At 44.2% G+C, this 16,892-nt stretch overlaps 2 protein-coding genes across 4 annotated transcripts in view; one reads left to right on the top strand and one right to left on the bottom strand.

The window, feature by feature from the left end:
* Window positions 1-13,445, bottom strand: part of LOC129179250 (junction-mediating and -regulatory protein-like) — a 25,166-nt gene extending 11,721 nt beyond the window's left edge. Inside the window, exons 1-3 of the mRNA XM_054772236.1 lie at window positions 12,126-13,445; window positions 9,344-9,517; window positions 661-811 (exon numbers count right to left, since the gene is read on the bottom strand). Coding sequence (XP_054628211.1) covers window positions 661-811; window positions 9,344-9,517; window positions 12,126-12,917 — 1,117 coding nt within the window. The 5' untranslated portion in view covers window positions 12,918-13,445. The remainder of the gene's footprint in view (window positions 1-660; window positions 812-9,343; window positions 9,518-12,125) is intronic.
* On the top strand, window positions 13,053-16,892 carry cenph (centromere protein H). Of its 3 annotated transcripts, none has more exons than XM_054772244.1 (11): window positions 13,053-13,458; window positions 13,844-13,941; window positions 14,397-14,500; window positions 14,662-14,717; window positions 14,800-14,845; window positions 14,920-14,988; window positions 15,978-16,034; window positions 16,118-16,181; window positions 16,351-16,402; window positions 16,476-16,636; window positions 16,706-16,892. In XM_054772244.1, the coding sequence occupies exons 3-11, from the start codon at window positions 14,409-14,411 to the stop codon at window positions 16,796-16,798; spliced, it is 690 nt and encodes a 229-aa protein (XP_054628219.1). In that variant the 5' UTR covers window positions 13,053-13,458; window positions 13,844-13,941; window positions 14,397-14,408; the 3' UTR covers window positions 16,799-16,892. The 3 variants fall into 3 exon arrangements, with proteins under 3 accessions (XP_054628219.1, XP_054628218.1, XP_054628217.1); XM_054772242.1 differs by having other exon boundaries at window positions 13,057-13,458; window positions 14,797-14,845; XM_054772243.1 differs by lacking the exon at window positions 13,844-13,941 and having other exon boundaries at window positions 13,056-13,458; window positions 14,797-14,845.

The raw sequence follows: 16,892 nt of genomic DNA, 5'->3' as shown, positions 1-16,892 counted from the left end.
TACATATAATGACCTCCTGTGATTTCCAATGGGTTGACAAGCTTGTTGTGAGTGATTGTCTGTCACTGGCACTGTCACTGATTGATTGGCTAAACCTGTCATGATAACAAACTGCTCATCGACAATTGTGCTACAAATTATCGTCAATAATCGATGTTATCATTTTTGAGACCATTTTTTAAAATTAATTATTGTCATGAGAGGTGTAATTCCCATTTGAACCACTGGAGGGTACTCAAGTATAGTGTACCTGTTTGAGCCACATTAGCTTGACACAAAAGTTGCCTGTATGTATGTCGTTTAAAACTTATGCCGTATATGCCATATAACTGTATGGCAAAATAACTACAAATCATAAAAAAATGTTATAGACAGAAAGTTGCACACAAAAATAATTAAAAAAAAAACATGCTCACAAAATTATAACATGCTCGGTCAGTGGAAGTAATCAATGAGTGGGTGTTTGACATTGTAAAGCTAACACTTTAAAATGTATTTGCAGTGCTTTGCATCAATCGGGTGCATAACTGCTGTCACTCTGCACTGCCTCAATATTAATACACATTGGTGTTTGAAAGCACACTACGGTTAAAGACTTGGACTATGTGTGTGATTTGTTCCATTGCTCAGTGACGTGACGTTGACACAATGGTACCTTACCTTTCTGAGCTCTCGCAGTTGTCTCAAAGTATTTTACAGTGAATTCCTGGATAATAAGGACCGCCTCCTGAGCTTTCCTCTGCCAATCAGAGTCCTCCTTCTTGAGAGCTTCAACGCGCCTCGGGCCCAGGTAGTCATTCTCCATGGAGATCTGGTGGGGGAGAGCCAATGTTGTTACTTTAGTCACTTTCTTTTTAGCTGGTGAATGTGTAGACATTTCTCAAGAGAAAAATCTAGTCCAGTGGTTCCCAAACTTTTCACAGTCACGTACCCCTTCAGACATTTGAGTTGATGCCATGTACCCCCTACTTTAAGTTTCATTAGATTTAAATATGAAGCATGATTAATTGGTGAATTAATTTTATACTATGTACGTAATTTTAGTAGTTTTACATGAGCACTGAAGATGTAAATTTCTCTTGGAGAGATGAATAAAGTACATGTACACGCACCTAATTGACAGGTTTTCACATTGTGGGGATTGGAACACCAATATAAATTAAACCTTCAGGATTAAAAACACTTTAACACACAAAATAATCATCTAACTTACTTATTCATATAACTCACAATGAAGAACTTCATTCCGTGTCTCCTTCCTTCCTTCTTTTTGCTATGAATGTGCGCTCTGTGCTATGAGGCGTTCCAGGTACGCTTGTAATTGTGAGTGTTAGGCGCTAATTGTTTTTATTCATATAGCCCCTATGTCAATTGGGGTAACCCTGGGGGTACCAGTTTTATTGTGTGCACTAACATGCATAGTACTGTTTTAAAACTGCTGGCTGCCATTAATAATTGATTTTACAGTGAACTTTATTGGGTTCCATAAAGGACAACATAAAAGCACACATTGCTCTGAGGGGCATTATTGGGTGTCGGTGGTACTATGAGATAAATGCTATGTTATAGTCTTCACCACAGTTCAGAGCTTTCTTGCATTTGGTAATAAGACAAAGCAATGCAGCAGTTCAGCCAGTCTCTGAACCATACTAGGTCATGTCGCCGGGAAGGAGGGGCCATGGTGTGAAATCCTGCAACACCCCAAGGTGTGTACACGGGGTTCCATGGTGTAATGGTTAGCACTCTGGACTCTGAATCCAGCGATCCGAGTTCAAATCTCGGTGGGACCTAGATGATTTTGAGATTTTTGTGTTGTTTGCTCCAAAAAAACAGCATATGTAAATCTCAATACATCTAATGAAGAGAGTCAACCTCAAGCAGAGAACAAATCATAATTAATTCATGTCTCTCTGAGGCTGCAGGTAACTGGAGATGCCCCGCATACCACTCACCACCCACACACCATGTGACCTCAATAACAGAGCTATGTTTTTGTTGGTTCTGTATCTTTATAAACACACCAGCACAAAATTAGATAGACCAGGACAAGATACTCAGTTTTGGTTGACAATCAGAGAGGTACCCAAATTTAAGACGGTATATCTGAAAAAGACAAGTCGTCATACAGTAGTGGAGGTCTGCAGATCTATGCTGTCATACATGGCGCCAAACGAATTCTCACAAAGAGCTTTTCTTCCTGACACACCAGTGAACTGGAGAAATGCAGCCACTCTATTTATTTTTTCTGTCTTTCATTTTTTTTCTTTAACAATATTTTAAAGAAAAAAAAGAGCGGCCATCTTATAATCAGAAGCATCTTACATTAGGGTCAATACATGAATACAGTATTATTGTGGTTATATTTTGCAGTGATGTATAACAGCACTATATCATACTAATTAGGGATGGGATTAATAACCCACAAATATACTGTACACTATTGTTAAGAATACAGTACTGCTAACAATGTTAATGATTGTGTCTTACAGCAATTGAGGCAAAATGTAGTGCACTACTTGGCTGCAACCAGCAGAGGCTCTGTTGATTAAGTCTCAATGCATAGTTTGCTGTCTAGACTAGAACAACATCAACAACATCAGCGATGGGAATTTGCGCTCCAGCAAGACGTCCGCAATAGCATCATTCTGGTCAACAGAATGCTTGCAAGCAAACAAGAGTTCAGAAAATTTACAGAGAGGTTATTTAATCCCATTAAAAATAATATTGAATCTAAAACGCATTGTTTGTTTTAGATTCAATATTTAGATGGAGGAATTCTTCATTCCTCAAAGTCACGAGGAAACGGAGGAAACGTAGCCAAGTGGCCATCCCAAATGCCGAAGTGACAGTACATGAGTGGGACAAAAGTGGGTGGGACATGAGTGGGACGAAATACAGTACAGTGGAACTTCAGGTAGTGTTCAGTTAGCATGTTTTTCGGTGTACACTGAACATTTCCACCCAATTTTTGCTTCGGTTAGCGTATAATACAGTGTTTTCGTGTTATTAATAGACTGCGTAATAGACTGTGTTTTTAATGTATTTTTATCACAAAACGTCATTGTTAGCGGTCTGTTAGCTTGCTAATAAAATGGAAACTGGAACTGGAAGTCAGCTCAGTCCCCCCGTCTATGATGTCATCAGCGTTTGACTCTGTAGTTCTTTGCTAACTAACCCAGATACGCTACAAGTGTCTGCTTTTCTTATTGATCGCGTCTGCAGAATAACCAGGAACAAAGCCAAAAAAAGTTGGAAGTACCATACAAGCATTTAACAAACAAGGTGAATTGAAATAAAAAAATTTAAAGAAAAACACGAAGGTGGTGTCCGCGTGGCTCTCACTGACACAGCACTGTTTTTGTTAACAATCACGTCTTCAATGAAAGTAAAAGCATTTCAAATTGATTTCTGCATGTAAACTAATTGTAAAATTATAAAATCATGTATGTCACACTTTGCCTGTCGCTCTGCTGCCGCCTGTCTGCCATTTGTCCGCAGTGCACCTCAGCCGGTGTGGGCGGAGACGCCGGAGCGCACCTGCGGGCAATCTGCAATCAGGACTCCTTTTAAGCAAGGCAGCAGCTTCTGATCATCGCCAGATTGTACTTCCTGACCTCCCGTTCCTTGCTACCGCTCAGTCCGGCTCCACTACCTTTTCCCTGCTTTCTGGCCCGCTACCTGTACTTGTACTTGCTTGCTCAGTATTTACTAGTGTTTTCCTGTTGGTTTGCCTTCAGCGTTTTTCTGTTGTTACTTCTAGTTTTTTTCCTGACAGCCTTCTGCTGTCAGTGTTTTATGTTTGTTACCCAGAGTGGATTTTCCTTTGTTGTACTTTACCTGTTTGGACTCTTTTTGTTATTAAACTTTATTTTGTATTTTGAAGTCGTCCTAGTCTTGCGTTGGGATCCCAATTTTCCTGCTGTGGCTTCTGCCACTCGTGACAGAACAATCTGGCCAAGATGGATCCCGCAGACTTGGAGCACTTCCGCTCGGCCCTGGCGCATCAAGGCCAACTAGTCGGTGGTCACGAGAAGTCTCTCCAAGGCATCATGGAGGCCATATCGGTGCTATCCGCTGGAATGGATGCCCTAAACCAGCGCCTTGCCAGTACCTCCTCTCACCCGCCACCAGAGGTCGGTACGTCCCCACACACCTTGGATACACCTAATGGCGCAGCTGCACACGCACCTGTGCCTCATCAGCAGCGTGAGCCAAATATTCCTCACCCTTCTCGCTTCTCTGGAGACTCGGACTCCTGCAACCAGTTCTTACACCAGTGTTCCCTCGTGTTTGACCAGCAACCCACCACGTACTCATCGGACCAATCTAAGGTAGCGTTCATAATGAGTTTACTCTCGGGTAGAGCCGCTACGTGGGCTATGGTTGCGAGCACGTCTATGCCTGCCATACGCACCTCCTTACCTATGTTCCTAGAAGAAATGAGATGTGTGTTTCATCACCCCATTCGGGGAATGGAAGCAGCTAGTCAGCTATTAGATATGAAGCAGAGAGGACGCCCAGTGGCGGATTTTTCAATTGACTTCCGTGTGCTCGCTGTAGAGAGTGGGTATCCCGATACCGTCCTTCGAAGTATTTTTCGCAAGGCACTCGACGCACACATTAAGGATGAGTTAGTCGCCAAGGACAACACTACTTCCCTCAACGGCCTTATTAACTTGGCTATTGAATTAGAGAATCGCATGAAGGAAAGGGTGAGAGAGTACGCCAAGGAGGGATACTACGGCAGGGTGTCGATCCCGACAAGGATACCATTTCCTCCTCCGGAGGGACAGACGCTCGAACCAGGCATCGGGGACGCTGTGGCCGCACCGCCAGAGGTTCCTATGCAACTCGGAGGACGACGCCTCGCCGCCGAGGAAAGAGCACGTCGTCGCAAGCTGGACCTGTGCCTCTACTGCGGTAATCCGGGGCATCGACTCCTCCAATGCCCTATTCGACCCCATCGTCACCAGGGATCGACTCCTGGATCAGCAGTGGAGCCGGAGCTTAAACCCAGGAGCAACCAACCTGTTCCGGAGGACAGCCCAGTCATGGGGAGCTGTGAGTATCTCCAGAACTCAGCCACTACAGCAGAGGAAGTTCCCTTCAAGAGACTTCTAATTAAGGGAATAGTCATTAACAAGGGTAGTAGCATTGACATAGCCGCCCTTATTGACTCGGGCGCTGATGACTGTTTTTTGGACACAGCGTTTGTTCTCAAAAATAATATCAGTATGATTAAGTTGCCTGCTAGTAAAGAGGTCTGGTCTTTGGATAGGCGCTTCCTGGCGGCCATTACACACCAAACCGAACCGCTTACTCTCCATCTCTCAGGTAATCACTCCGAAACCATCCGCTTTTACGTCATGCCCTCCCAGTCCGCGCCACTAGTTTTGGGGCTAACCTGGCTTAAGCTTCACAATCCCCTCATAGATTGGAACAAGTTGCACGTCTCCAGTTGGAGCCCCTTTTGTCATGCTAACTGCCTCCGTTCGGCTCGGTCCGATGTTCCCTCTTTCAATTTCCCAGAGGAGGAGATAGATCTTACAGGTATTCCTAGCGAATACCACGACTTAAAGCAAGTGTTCAGCAAGGACCGTGCTCAGACACTTCCCCCTCATCGACCATACGACTGTGCCATAGAATTACTGCCTAACGCCACCTTTCCGAGCGCCAAATTGTATAACATTTCCACTCCAGAACAAAAGGCGCTCAAGGAATATATATCTTCTTCGCTAGCAGCCGGTCTTATTCGACCCTCTTCCTCGCCACTTGGGGCGGGTTTTTTCTTTGTCGCCAAAAAGGACAAATCCCTTCGGCCCTGTATCGACTACCGGGGGCTCAATAGCATTACTGTCCGCAATAGCTACTCTTTGCCACTCATGGATTCTGCCTTTTCCGCCTTACATTCAGCACGCATTTTTTCGAAATTAGACCTCCGCAACGCCTACCATCTGGTACGCATTAAGGATGGAGATGAGTGGAAGACCGCGTTTAACACACCGCTGGGGCACTTCGAATATCTGGTTATGCCTTTTGGGCTCACGAACGCCCCGGCGGTGTTCCAAAACCTCATTAATGACGTCCTCAGCGACATGATAAATCAATTCTGTTTTGTATATCTAGATGACATACTTATCTTTTCCAGGAATCTGCAAGACCACATCACTCATGTCCGACTAGTTCTCCAGCGATTAATGGAAAATAGGCTCTATGTGAAGGCAGAGAAGTGCGACTTTCACGCCACTTCGGTGCCATTTCTGGGGTACATTGTGGAGAAGGGTCAGCTGCGTGCCGATCCCGCCAAGATCCAGGCGGTGGTCGAGTGGCCTACTCCTAAATCAAGGAAGCATTTGCAGAGGTTCCTCGGGTTCGCCAACTTCTACAGGCGATTCATACGTAATTTCAGCAGCAAAGCAGGACCTCTGACTAGGCTTACATCAACAAAAATTCCGTTTGTATGGACCCCAGAGGCTAATTCTGCGTTTAACACACTCAAAACATTGTTTACATCCGCTCCGGTTCTGGTACATCCTGATCCTAACTTACAATTTTCTGTTGAGGTTGACGCTTCTGATACGGGAGTGGGAGCCGTCCTGTCCCAGCGGTCCCCGGTCGACCAGAAACTGCATCCTTGCGCCTTCTTCTCGCGTCGCCTCACACAGGCTGAAGGAAACTACGATGTGGGCAACAGGGAGCTGTTGGCCATCGTTCTCGCGCTGCGGGAGTGGCGGCACTGGCTGGAGGGTGCAGTTCATCCATTTATAGTTATCACCGACCACAAGAACTTGTCCTACATCAGAACCGCCCAGAGACTTAATGCCAGACAAGCCCGTTGGTCACTGTTCCTAACACGCTTCAATTTTTCCATCACCTACAGACCCGGATCACGCAATATTAAACCCGACGCCCTTTCCAGAGTCTTCAGTTCCACGGAGGAGGGAACAGCGCCGGAGACCATCATACCTGTGGCCCGGGTGTTAGGCGCGGTTCGGTGGGAGGTGGAGAAGAAGGTGTCGGAGGCAACTGAAGGGGAGGAGCCTCCAGAGGGTTGTCCGGCTGGCAAATTGTTTGTCCCAGAGACACTAAGATCGGACGTATTGCAGTGGGGTCATGCATCCAGAGTTACCTGTCACCCAGGAACCAGACGAACCCAGCTGGCTTTGGCGCAGAGGTTTTGGTGGCCCTCCATGGCGGCGGATGTAAAGGAGTTCGTCGCGGCCTGCTCTGTCTGCGCCAGAAATAAGTCGTCCAATCGACCTCCGGCGGGCTTGTTACAACCGTTGCCCATCCCGACCCGTCCCTGGTCACATATAGCGATGGACTTCGTTACCGGACTACCCCCTTCCAGAGGAAACACCACAATCCTGAACATTGTTGACCGTTTTTCCAAGATGGCACATTTTATAGCATTACCTGGACTACCTACTTCACTGGACACAGCTCGCCTCTTGGTGAGACATGTCTTCCGCATCCATGGCATTCCACTCAATATCGTCTCCGACAGAGGACCCCAATTCACTTCCAAGGTGTGGAAGTCCTTCTGCAAGTTACTCGGGGCATCGGTGAGCCTATCATCCGGTCACCATCCACAGACCAACGGCCAGACAGAGCGGGCCAACCAGCACCTCGAGGCGGCCTTACGCTGCGTCTGCCACCGACACCCGTCATCCTGGTCCATCCACCTCCCCTGGGTGGAATACGCGCACAACACTCTTGTCAGCTCGGCCACAGGTATGTCACCCTTCAAAGTCGCTAATGGATACCAGCCTCCTCTTTTTCCGTCTCAGGAGGCGGAAGTGTCGGTGCCATCGGTCCAAGTCCACCTGCGCCGCGCCCGAAGAGTATGGCGGGAGACAATAGCTGCGCTGAACCGCACGGCGGACCGTAATCGACGCCTGGCCGACCGCCACAGGATCCCGGCACCCGTCTACCAGGTCGGCCAGGAAGTCTGGTTGTCATCCAGGGACTTACCGTTGGCCGGAACCAGCCGGAAGCTGGCACCCAGATTTGTGGGACCGTACAAGATCGACTCCATCATCAGTCCCTCCTCCGTCAGACTCAAACTACCACCAGCACTCAAGGTACACCCGGTATTCCATGTCTCCTGCCTCAAGCCTGTGTCCTCCAGTCACCTGTGCCCCCCGGTCGAGTCGCCTCCTCCGCCGCGCCTGATCGATGGCCATCCAGCGTACACAGTGAAGGCCATCTTGGACTCCCGAAGGAGGGGCAGGGGATTCCAGTACCTGGTCGACTGGGAGGGTTACGGCCCTGAGGAGCGTTCTTGGGTCTCCCGCTCCCTTATCTTGGACCCGTCACTCATAAGCGACTTCCACCGTCTCCATCCTAACAAGCCAGGTAAGCCGCCAGGAGGCGTCTTATGAGGGGGGGGACATACTGTCACACTTTGCCTGTCGCTCTGCTGCCGCCTGTCTGCCATTTGTCCGCAGTGCACCTCAGCCGGTGTGGGCGGAGACGCCGGAGCGCACCTGCGGGCAATCTGCAATCAGGACTCCTTTTAAGCAAGGCAGCAGCTTCTGATCATCGCCAGATTGTACTTCCTGACCTCCCGTTCCTTGCTACCGCTCAGTCCGGCTCCACTACCTTTTCCCTGCTTTCTGGCCCGCTACCTGTACTTGTACTTGCTTGCTCAGTATTTACTAGTGTTTTCCTGTTGGTTTGCCTTCAGCGTTTTTCTGTTGTTACTTCTAGTTTTTTCCTGACAGCCTTCTGCTGTCAGTGTTTTGTTTGTTACCCAGAGTGGATTTTCCTTTGTTGTACTTTACCTGTTTGGACTCTTTTTGTTATTAAACTTTATTTTGTATTTTGAAGTCGTCCTAGTCTTGCGTTGGGATCCCAATTTTCCTGCTGTGGCTTCTGCCACTCGTGACAATGTTGGTATTAACATTTTTGGCTGTCTGGAACGGATTAATTGTTTCTTACGGGAAAAATTGATTTGGTTAGAGCACTTTTCTGTGTGACCTTCTGGAACGGATTAGTGACGCTAACCAAGGTTCCTTGTATTAGAAATACAACTATTGTATTGGATCATATTAGAATGTGAAGGTGTACCTAATTAGGTGTCTGGTGTGTTTTTAGCGCTTCTTTGTGCCAAGTGATTTGGAAGTGATGTGCTGTGTCAATGAGCTAAAAATAAATGTGCCATTAACTCTTCATGAACTGGAGTTATTTGAGTATTTCTATCATGCTTTCATTCAGTGGCTTTCTGTCCCTTGTCTTTAAAGTGTCTATCCTGTTCAGAACGCAGCAATTCCAACAACAACTCCTATAGGATGTTGTTGAACACTTTTATTAAATAGAAACACGTTTGTGGTGGTGTTACCTTGATCTGTTGTCTGCGTAGCATGGCCAGCTCCCTCATGTCTCGGAATGGCTGCAGCAGGTACTGGTACAACTGCGTGGAGGCCTCCAGCAAGGATCCATAAGCCTGGTCCTCCTCCTCGTAAAGCTCCAACAATTCTACCATGCTGTCCATGCTCCTGTGTCTTTCCAGCAGCTATACACAGAGGAAATCAAATGTAATTGGAAAATGGGATAAAACATGTGGAATTGGTCGCCTTGTTGCAGGCAGCTTCTGGGAAGACTTAAAGATTTTGGGGTGTGTCTGTTAAACCTGAAGGTTGGAGAGTCCATTCACCAGCCACAATCAAATTAAAGCACACAAGAGGTGTACTGAAAAGAATATCATTAGTCCATCAATAGTAAAACACACTCCACTGCAAGGCTAAAAGGAGCTGCTTTGTGCAACTGTAAATACCAACAGTACAGCAAAATGCAGGCTCTCAGCACTGAATCTGACCTGCTGCTGGGAATAAGATCAATAGTCACACTTTTTTTCCCCTGACAGAAATACTCCTATGCAATGCACTGCATGCAAGCACTGAAATAACCATCAAGCCAACCTTCAAATGAAGAGAGAGGATCAATAGGACTGTGTGTGTGTGCATGTGGATAGATTTCGAATAAGATGAATTGGATTTTTTTTTTACATGGTTTTCATTTTTAATGAACATGTCTTCTTTTTTTGCCTGCATTGTATCTTCCAATTCATTAATTTATTTTATACCAATTTCATATATCCACTCCATTCCATTGTCTTCCGCTTATCGGGTTCACGGGTCAGCTGGAGCCTATCCCAACTGATTTTTGACAAAAGGCAGACAACTGTACACGCTTATACGCTTAAGTCGCCAGTCAATCACAAGGCACTAACGTACAACTTGGATGATGATGTTTCATCCACAAAGACAGTGAAACGTAAATATGGAACTCCTCCATTAAGGCATTACTTGCTCTACAAGTCAAAAGATGCATTAATGTGAGCTCATCAGTCACTGACAACTGAGTATTAATAGGCCTTCTTTTAAGATAAGCAGCAGTACATCACTCTCTGCTGAATGTGTGTTTATGTCTGGATAACTTGAACTCGGCGGTTCAAGTCTCAGCTGGGATCTCTCTGTGTGGAGTTAACATGTTGTCAACAGTGTGAATGGTTGTCTATATGTGGCCTGCGATGAACTGGCAACCAGTCCAGGGAGTACTCCACTTCCGGCATAAAGTCAGCTGGGATAGGCTCCAGCTTAGCTGTGACCTTAATGAGGCCAAGTGGTATAGAAAATGGGTGGATTGTGGTGTTACCCGCAGGACTGCAATCTATTTGTGGTGGTTGGTTGGGGGTGTAATCACATCATCATGTAAGTTGCATAATTGGCGATGAGTTACTTGCATGTAGTTGTAATCAAAGCTGCAGGAGACCTAAATAACATTGTTGGAGACAAAAAGTGAGTAAAAAAACAAATGAACTTTCACCCGTCGATTCTTTTTTTTTTGTTGTTTAATGTCATAAACAAGACGGAGCCGCCTGTGAATGCTTTGAGATGGGGGAGGGTAGCAGCACCCGATTCTCATTGAGAAGATCGATACATGCTTTCTTATCAGAATCTCTGTTAGACAGCCCACAATTTTGACATGTTTAATGCTTTGTTTCGCTGATAATTTCATCAAGCAGAAAGACTTCGCACCACAGTTACGTTCTAAGACACAAAAAAATGAAACCTATATACACCTGTATGACTTTCTCCAGCGCTGCCACAGCTTAATAAAGTCACCAAATTGAAAACAAACTGCCATGTTTAACTTGAACACACACATCTAAACTTTTGCCACTCTAAACCAATTAAATTGCAGGTCACATCTTAACCTTTTGAAAGCCTCTCCGTTTTAGTATTCAAAAGTCTCTTCACTACATTTGTCGCTAGTCTTTTTAATTTTTAAGAATATCTATAGGGGTCTGATTGCTTGCTAAATAAAGTGACAATGCCCCTGAGTTGGCAACTCTAATCCCTCCTGCTACACCTTCTTATTCTCTGGCAGACCAGCTGCGTGTGAGGTGTGTTAACAAGTTAAAAGTCTTACTATCATATGTTCATTTTAAAAAGAAAATAAAAAATTGTTTTTATGAGCCAGGGCAAACAGGTAGTGCCAAATCTATCTGTGGTGGTCCAAATTTATTTGTGGCAGGCGGCCACAAATCAGTGGACAGATGAATGTATGCGAAACACTGGATGGATGAATTTCTCAGGTGATGGCAAATGACAACTCGATGACGGTGTACAGTTTGTTGACGATCCAAATGAGGATTCATTGACCTTAGCTGAGGTCTGCACTCTACTACAGTATGTGACACACTCTACTATGTTGAACACTGTTGATAAATAATGCCCAGACAAATAAGTCTTCTGTGAAATATCAAATAATACATCCTTGTGGTAGTATATATTAACAACTAAATATGTATAAATAGTCCCAATTAGCCACTAAACTGTGTAAATATTCCTTATACTTTGGTGTTTTTATGTCCAATCTCTTCACAGCCATTCTCACACCTTACCTAAAAAATGCGCAATTAGCAATTCAATTATTTTATCAATGAAGTCATTTTGATTGCTTTTGCATATTAACAGTTTGCAGTGGTAAATTATTAATGCAATAGGTGCTCCACCTTCCTCAACACCAATATAGCAGTACACTGCTGTGGAATATTCTTCTCAAAGTTGCCCACATAGACACAGGTCATGAGAAGCTCATGAAAAACCTACTCTCACCTCTTGCAGATGTTTGCTTTCACGCTGAAGCGCTTCTTCATATCCAGACTGCTTCAGCTCGCTAAGGCTCTCGTAGTACTCGTCTGGGTCATCATTTTCAGTGAACAGAACCTGGGAGAGGATCTTCCAGCCGCATATATCTAGTGCATGGCCCAGGTAGAGCTGCAACTTTGAACATAGTTCATCCATCTCAGTCTCTGAGACCTCAGCTGGCCCAAACAGCACTGTCCACATTCCGCTTGGTTCCTCTGGAAAGACTGGAAGACAGGGCTCCAGGTCCGAGTTGACAGAACACAGCTGCTGGTGGACTGCCCGCAGGTCCTGGAAGGAAAAGAGTCCTGCCCAACTGCAGTCCTCCCGACTAAGACTGTCCTCCAGGTCCAAAGTGCCCACACAGGGCTGCTGTTCCTCTTGCTGTGACTCAGGATCAGAACTAACATGACATGACACATAGTTGACCACAGTCTTAATTTTCACAGGACTTAGTTTGGAACCTGGAAGCTTGCTTTTAAGGCCTTTCACTGCAGCCTCTCTTGTTCCTGAGCCAGAGCTCCAGGACAGTTTATCCCCTCCAGGACTTCCGGGCCATCTTGTTTTGTCTCCATCCTCCTCCCTGCTGCTGCCAAAGCTTCGCCTTTGCGCCGTCCTGTTGTGACATGTGATGGCAAATTTGCCTTCCACTTCATTCCATGCTACGATAAAGACAAATTTATGCTTCTCCTTCTCTTCGAACGCATTTGGACGGACGGCTACCCAGCCCGACTCAAAATTATCCTCCATTGTGAATGACATCCCCGCAAAGTGATGAAACTACACAGCTATGCGCATGAAGGCATCACCGCAGCGCTGGCGCAAACTGTGCGTGTTACAGGGTTATAACGCCATTTACCAACCGCTGAGATTATATTAAGCATTTCGTCCGGTTATCCTTCGCTCCGGCGGGTGTTTCTGGAATAATGCGGTGTCATTAACATCCCCTTGGATGTCAAGCAGCCAGAGTCCGTTAGCTTCATCATTAGCATAACACTGAAGCATCTCACGCGACAGCGCACACTGTGTTGAACCACTGCAGACCTCCTTGAAAAGTGTTCCTCTTCACCATTCCCACCGTAAAGAGTCGGAAAAATGACTACCATAAACCCCTTAAACGCTACAGAATGACGCCATTAAAAGAGAGCGACAGTGTTTGACCAATCCCACAGTCTTCTTGTGCTGTTAGCACTGCCTCCTCGCAAATAACATTGATACTGTATGTTTACAGAGCTGACCAGTTAACAGACCTATGCTGCTGCCTTCAAATACTTCAAAGACTGTGGGAGAAGCGGGAAAAGGGGTAAGACAGTACAGAGTATGCAATTTACAGTATACACAATATGAACACATGTAGGCGCTTTTTGTTAATTAAATTATCTCTGAATGTGAAATTTTAATAGTATTGAAGTGATCTTTCTTTTTGCATGCGACACCGATTAGTACATCTGCAGCCATCGTCTTAAGAATTTTTTAAAGTAAGAATTTTAAATACATATAATCTACTGTATGAAATATGCTATTATAAGATAACGACACTCTAGCATCGAACATTTATGGGCATAAATAAAATATCCTATTGTTGCATCGACTAATATTTAATATTTAATTATGCATACATTTATCAATACAGGTGTCACGTTACATGCACCACGGTTATGAACATGTAATTACTTTATAATCGCTAGGTGGCAGCAGTCTCTTTTCTGCCTCTGACTCGCCATCAGAGAGGATCAAGAAGAAGAGGTGCAGCACTTCCTGGCGGTCAATTTGACGTAAACATACGGTAATGTTTCTTTCGTAAAAATGGTTATTTACAGGCTAGCCATTAAAATAGATCTTAGTAGATAACTAACAATACTTTATTGTGTATTCCGTATTATTATGTGTTAGTTTTAATGGATCGCTGTGTCATTAGACCGTGATAATAATATTTGAGCTGAGGTTCGGGACCGTCAGTTCTGATTTTCTTCACATTGCAGGTTATGTTTCGCAGTGTATAATAGGATATTCTGGTAAACTGAAAATGCATGCCTACATCATAACTTGCATACTTACGTAATAATAACTCCGCAAAAGGCCAATGCTTTTGTTATGCGCTACACAGCAGTGTCAATTTGAACCCTTAAACCGTCACACCAGCGTTTTTTATTTGAAATCCACCAAAGGGCGAGAAATAGCCGTGTCACAAATTTAGGAAACAGTGAATTATGGGGGTCAGTTAATGGTTTGTTTTTGCAGTCCAAGCTGTAAATGGACGCAGCTGACGACATGGAGAGCCTCAACCAAATCGTGGAGGGTGTGGTTCTAAATGATGGATCCAACGGCCAGCCAGACATAATGAGGTACTTAAACTTCTACCGTGATTATAACAGTAACAGTGTGAGTGTGAATGGTTGTTAGTCTATAAGTACCCTGTGATTGACTGGTGACCACTGAACAGGATAAGCGATAGACAATAGATGAATAGATTGATCTATTTGTATTATGTATTACTTTATTTCAGAATAAAAGAGCAGATGTTTAACCAGTGCTTTGAAATGGAAGTGCAACTCAACGCAGGTAAATATATCACTTTAATTTTGCCATCATGTACATTTTTCTGTCATAAGAACAAGTGTAAATATCAGGTCTGCTGTAGCAGGGAAAAATAAGAGCTCATGCACTTCATCTGAAGCAGAAAGACAATTGTGAGTGCTTGATTGTACTTTCTGTTTTTGAAATGGCAAATTGCATGTTTCATTAAGATTTTTTGGCTTCACAGGCCAGAGAATGTCAGCGAGCTGGAAAGAGTCAAGAGCATTCATTTTAACTGCACCCTGGCTTTGCACAGGTAAAACACAGTTTAGAAGAAGCGAGATTGTAATATGTTATTGCAGGATGATACAATAAGGTACAGCTGCATCCGCTGAATGACAATCTACTTTTAGAATGATAAATAATACTCTTTATTCATCCCACGACATACTCTGTTTCTAATATACTACTCACAAAAGATTAGGGTTATGCACAACTGTTATGTAAGAGAACAGTGAGTGCAGTGTGTTAAGTATTGAACGTGTTGGACATATGCATTCAAAGTTCACCTGTAAAGTTTATACAGTCGTACATTTTAGGTTCACCCTAAAATGTATCTGAAATATCCCTAACTTCTTGTGAGTAGCATATTTTAGTTGCCGTATTTAGCCTCTCCTCCTCTGCAAACTGCAACCGCAATAATAAACTAGTTAAATTAAAACATCTTTGACAGTGTCAGAATCTTGTAAAGGCAGAATTTTATATATATATGCTGTTCATGCTGGAAAACCCTCCACTGTGGCTGAATTCCAACAATTCTGCAAAGATGAGTGGGACAAAATTCCTCCACAGCGCTCTAAGAGACCCATCGCAAGTTATCGCAAACGCTTGATTGCAGCTGTTGCTGCTGAGGGTGGCCCGACCAGTTAGGTTTAGGGGGCAATCACGTTTTCACACAGGGCCATGTACAGGTTTGGATTTTTGGCTCCTTTAATAGTAAAAAGTTTCATTTAAAAACTGCATTTTGTGTTCAGTTGTGTTGTCACTGAATAATTTTTAAATATGTTTGATCATCTGAAACATTTAAGTGTGGCAAAGAAGAAGTCAAACAGGGGGCGAATGCTTTTTCACACCGCTGTATCCATACAGGGTGTAGGAGATGTTTCCGGCCTATTTTTTGGCGAAAACAAAATAAGAATAAATGTTTTTCTGACCAAAAATCTGTGAATTTGTGGGGCCGTGAATGCTCAATCGCGAACGTGCGGGGGAACTACTGTATATGAAATGACAAGATGTGTGTTTTAGAATGCAGATGTGGCATGCCATTGGAGAAAAACTGAAAGAGAATGATGCAGAGGCAGTGTAAGTTAACCGAAAGAAATCATGCATTTACTTTTGGAAAACCTTTTGTTTGTATCCATTTAACCCGCTTGTGTTGTTTACAGTGAGCTGAAAGCCACCAGTGATCGCTGCATGATGCTTTGCTCCCATATAAAACGACTTCAGCAAGTAAGCAAGATCCATCGTGTTTCCCTTCGCCGAAATGTTTGGGATCTTAAGTAGAATTAGGAGACGTGTGTTAACGCAAATGAAATCAAATAGCAAAGTGATTAGATAAAAGCAATGCAAGAGTCATGTTATGCTGAGGTAATGTATGGTTTCCTTATTTTCCTTAAAGGAATCAAGGGATCTTCAAGATGAAATCACAGAACTCCAAAAAAACAGACTTGGTCTGTAAATATTGTTTACATGAAACATTTATTCTTCACTACTGCTGTTTGAAAAACGCCTTTCATTTTATAGAGCTGAAACGTCTCACGCATGAGAAAATGAAGGACATTGAAGACCTGATGGTGAAGAAAGAGCACCCCGATGCAGAGAAGTACAAAGCCGCCTTGGAGAAAGGCCGCGCAAACCTGGAGAAATACAAAACAATTGCTATCATGACACAGAATGTCTTCAGGGTAAATAAAAGACACTACTGTAGTTTCAAAAACCAAGTGAAAATATATGTAAGTAATTCCTGTGTGCAGGGGATTCTGCTTGCGTATAGAGTAAACTGGATGGAGGATCCTAAACTGAGAGACGTCGCCATGACCCTGGAGGAACTTCCCATCTCAGACTAAAGATGGAATTCACTTGTCTATTGTGTACTGTGTATAGATATAAGTATCTGTCTTGTGTTGCGAGTATTGAACGAAATAAAAACAATTACACTTA

This window comes from Dunckerocampus dactyliophorus, chromosome 4, assembly GCF_027744805.1.
Source record: "Dunckerocampus dactyliophorus isolate RoL2022-P2 chromosome 4, RoL_Ddac_1.1, whole genome shotgun sequence".
NCBI lineage: Eukaryota > Metazoa > Chordata > Actinopteri > Syngnathiformes > Syngnathidae > Dunckerocampus > Dunckerocampus dactyliophorus.
This window is presented reverse-complemented; position numbering and strand designations above follow the sequence as displayed.

Coding starts and splice junctions, on each gene's coding strand:
- cenph (XM_054772243.1), top strand. CDS start 14,409: ATGGACGCAGCTGACGACATGGAGAGCCTCAACCAAATCGTGGAGGGT. Junction 14,846..14,919: donor TCTGAAGCAGAAAGACAATT/GTGAGTGCTTGA, acceptor TTGGCTTCACAG/GCCAGAGAATGTCAGCGAGC. Junction 16,637..16,705: donor TGACACAGAATGTCTTCAGG/GTAAATAAAAGA, acceptor TCCTGTGTGCAG/GGGATTCTGCTTGCGTATAG.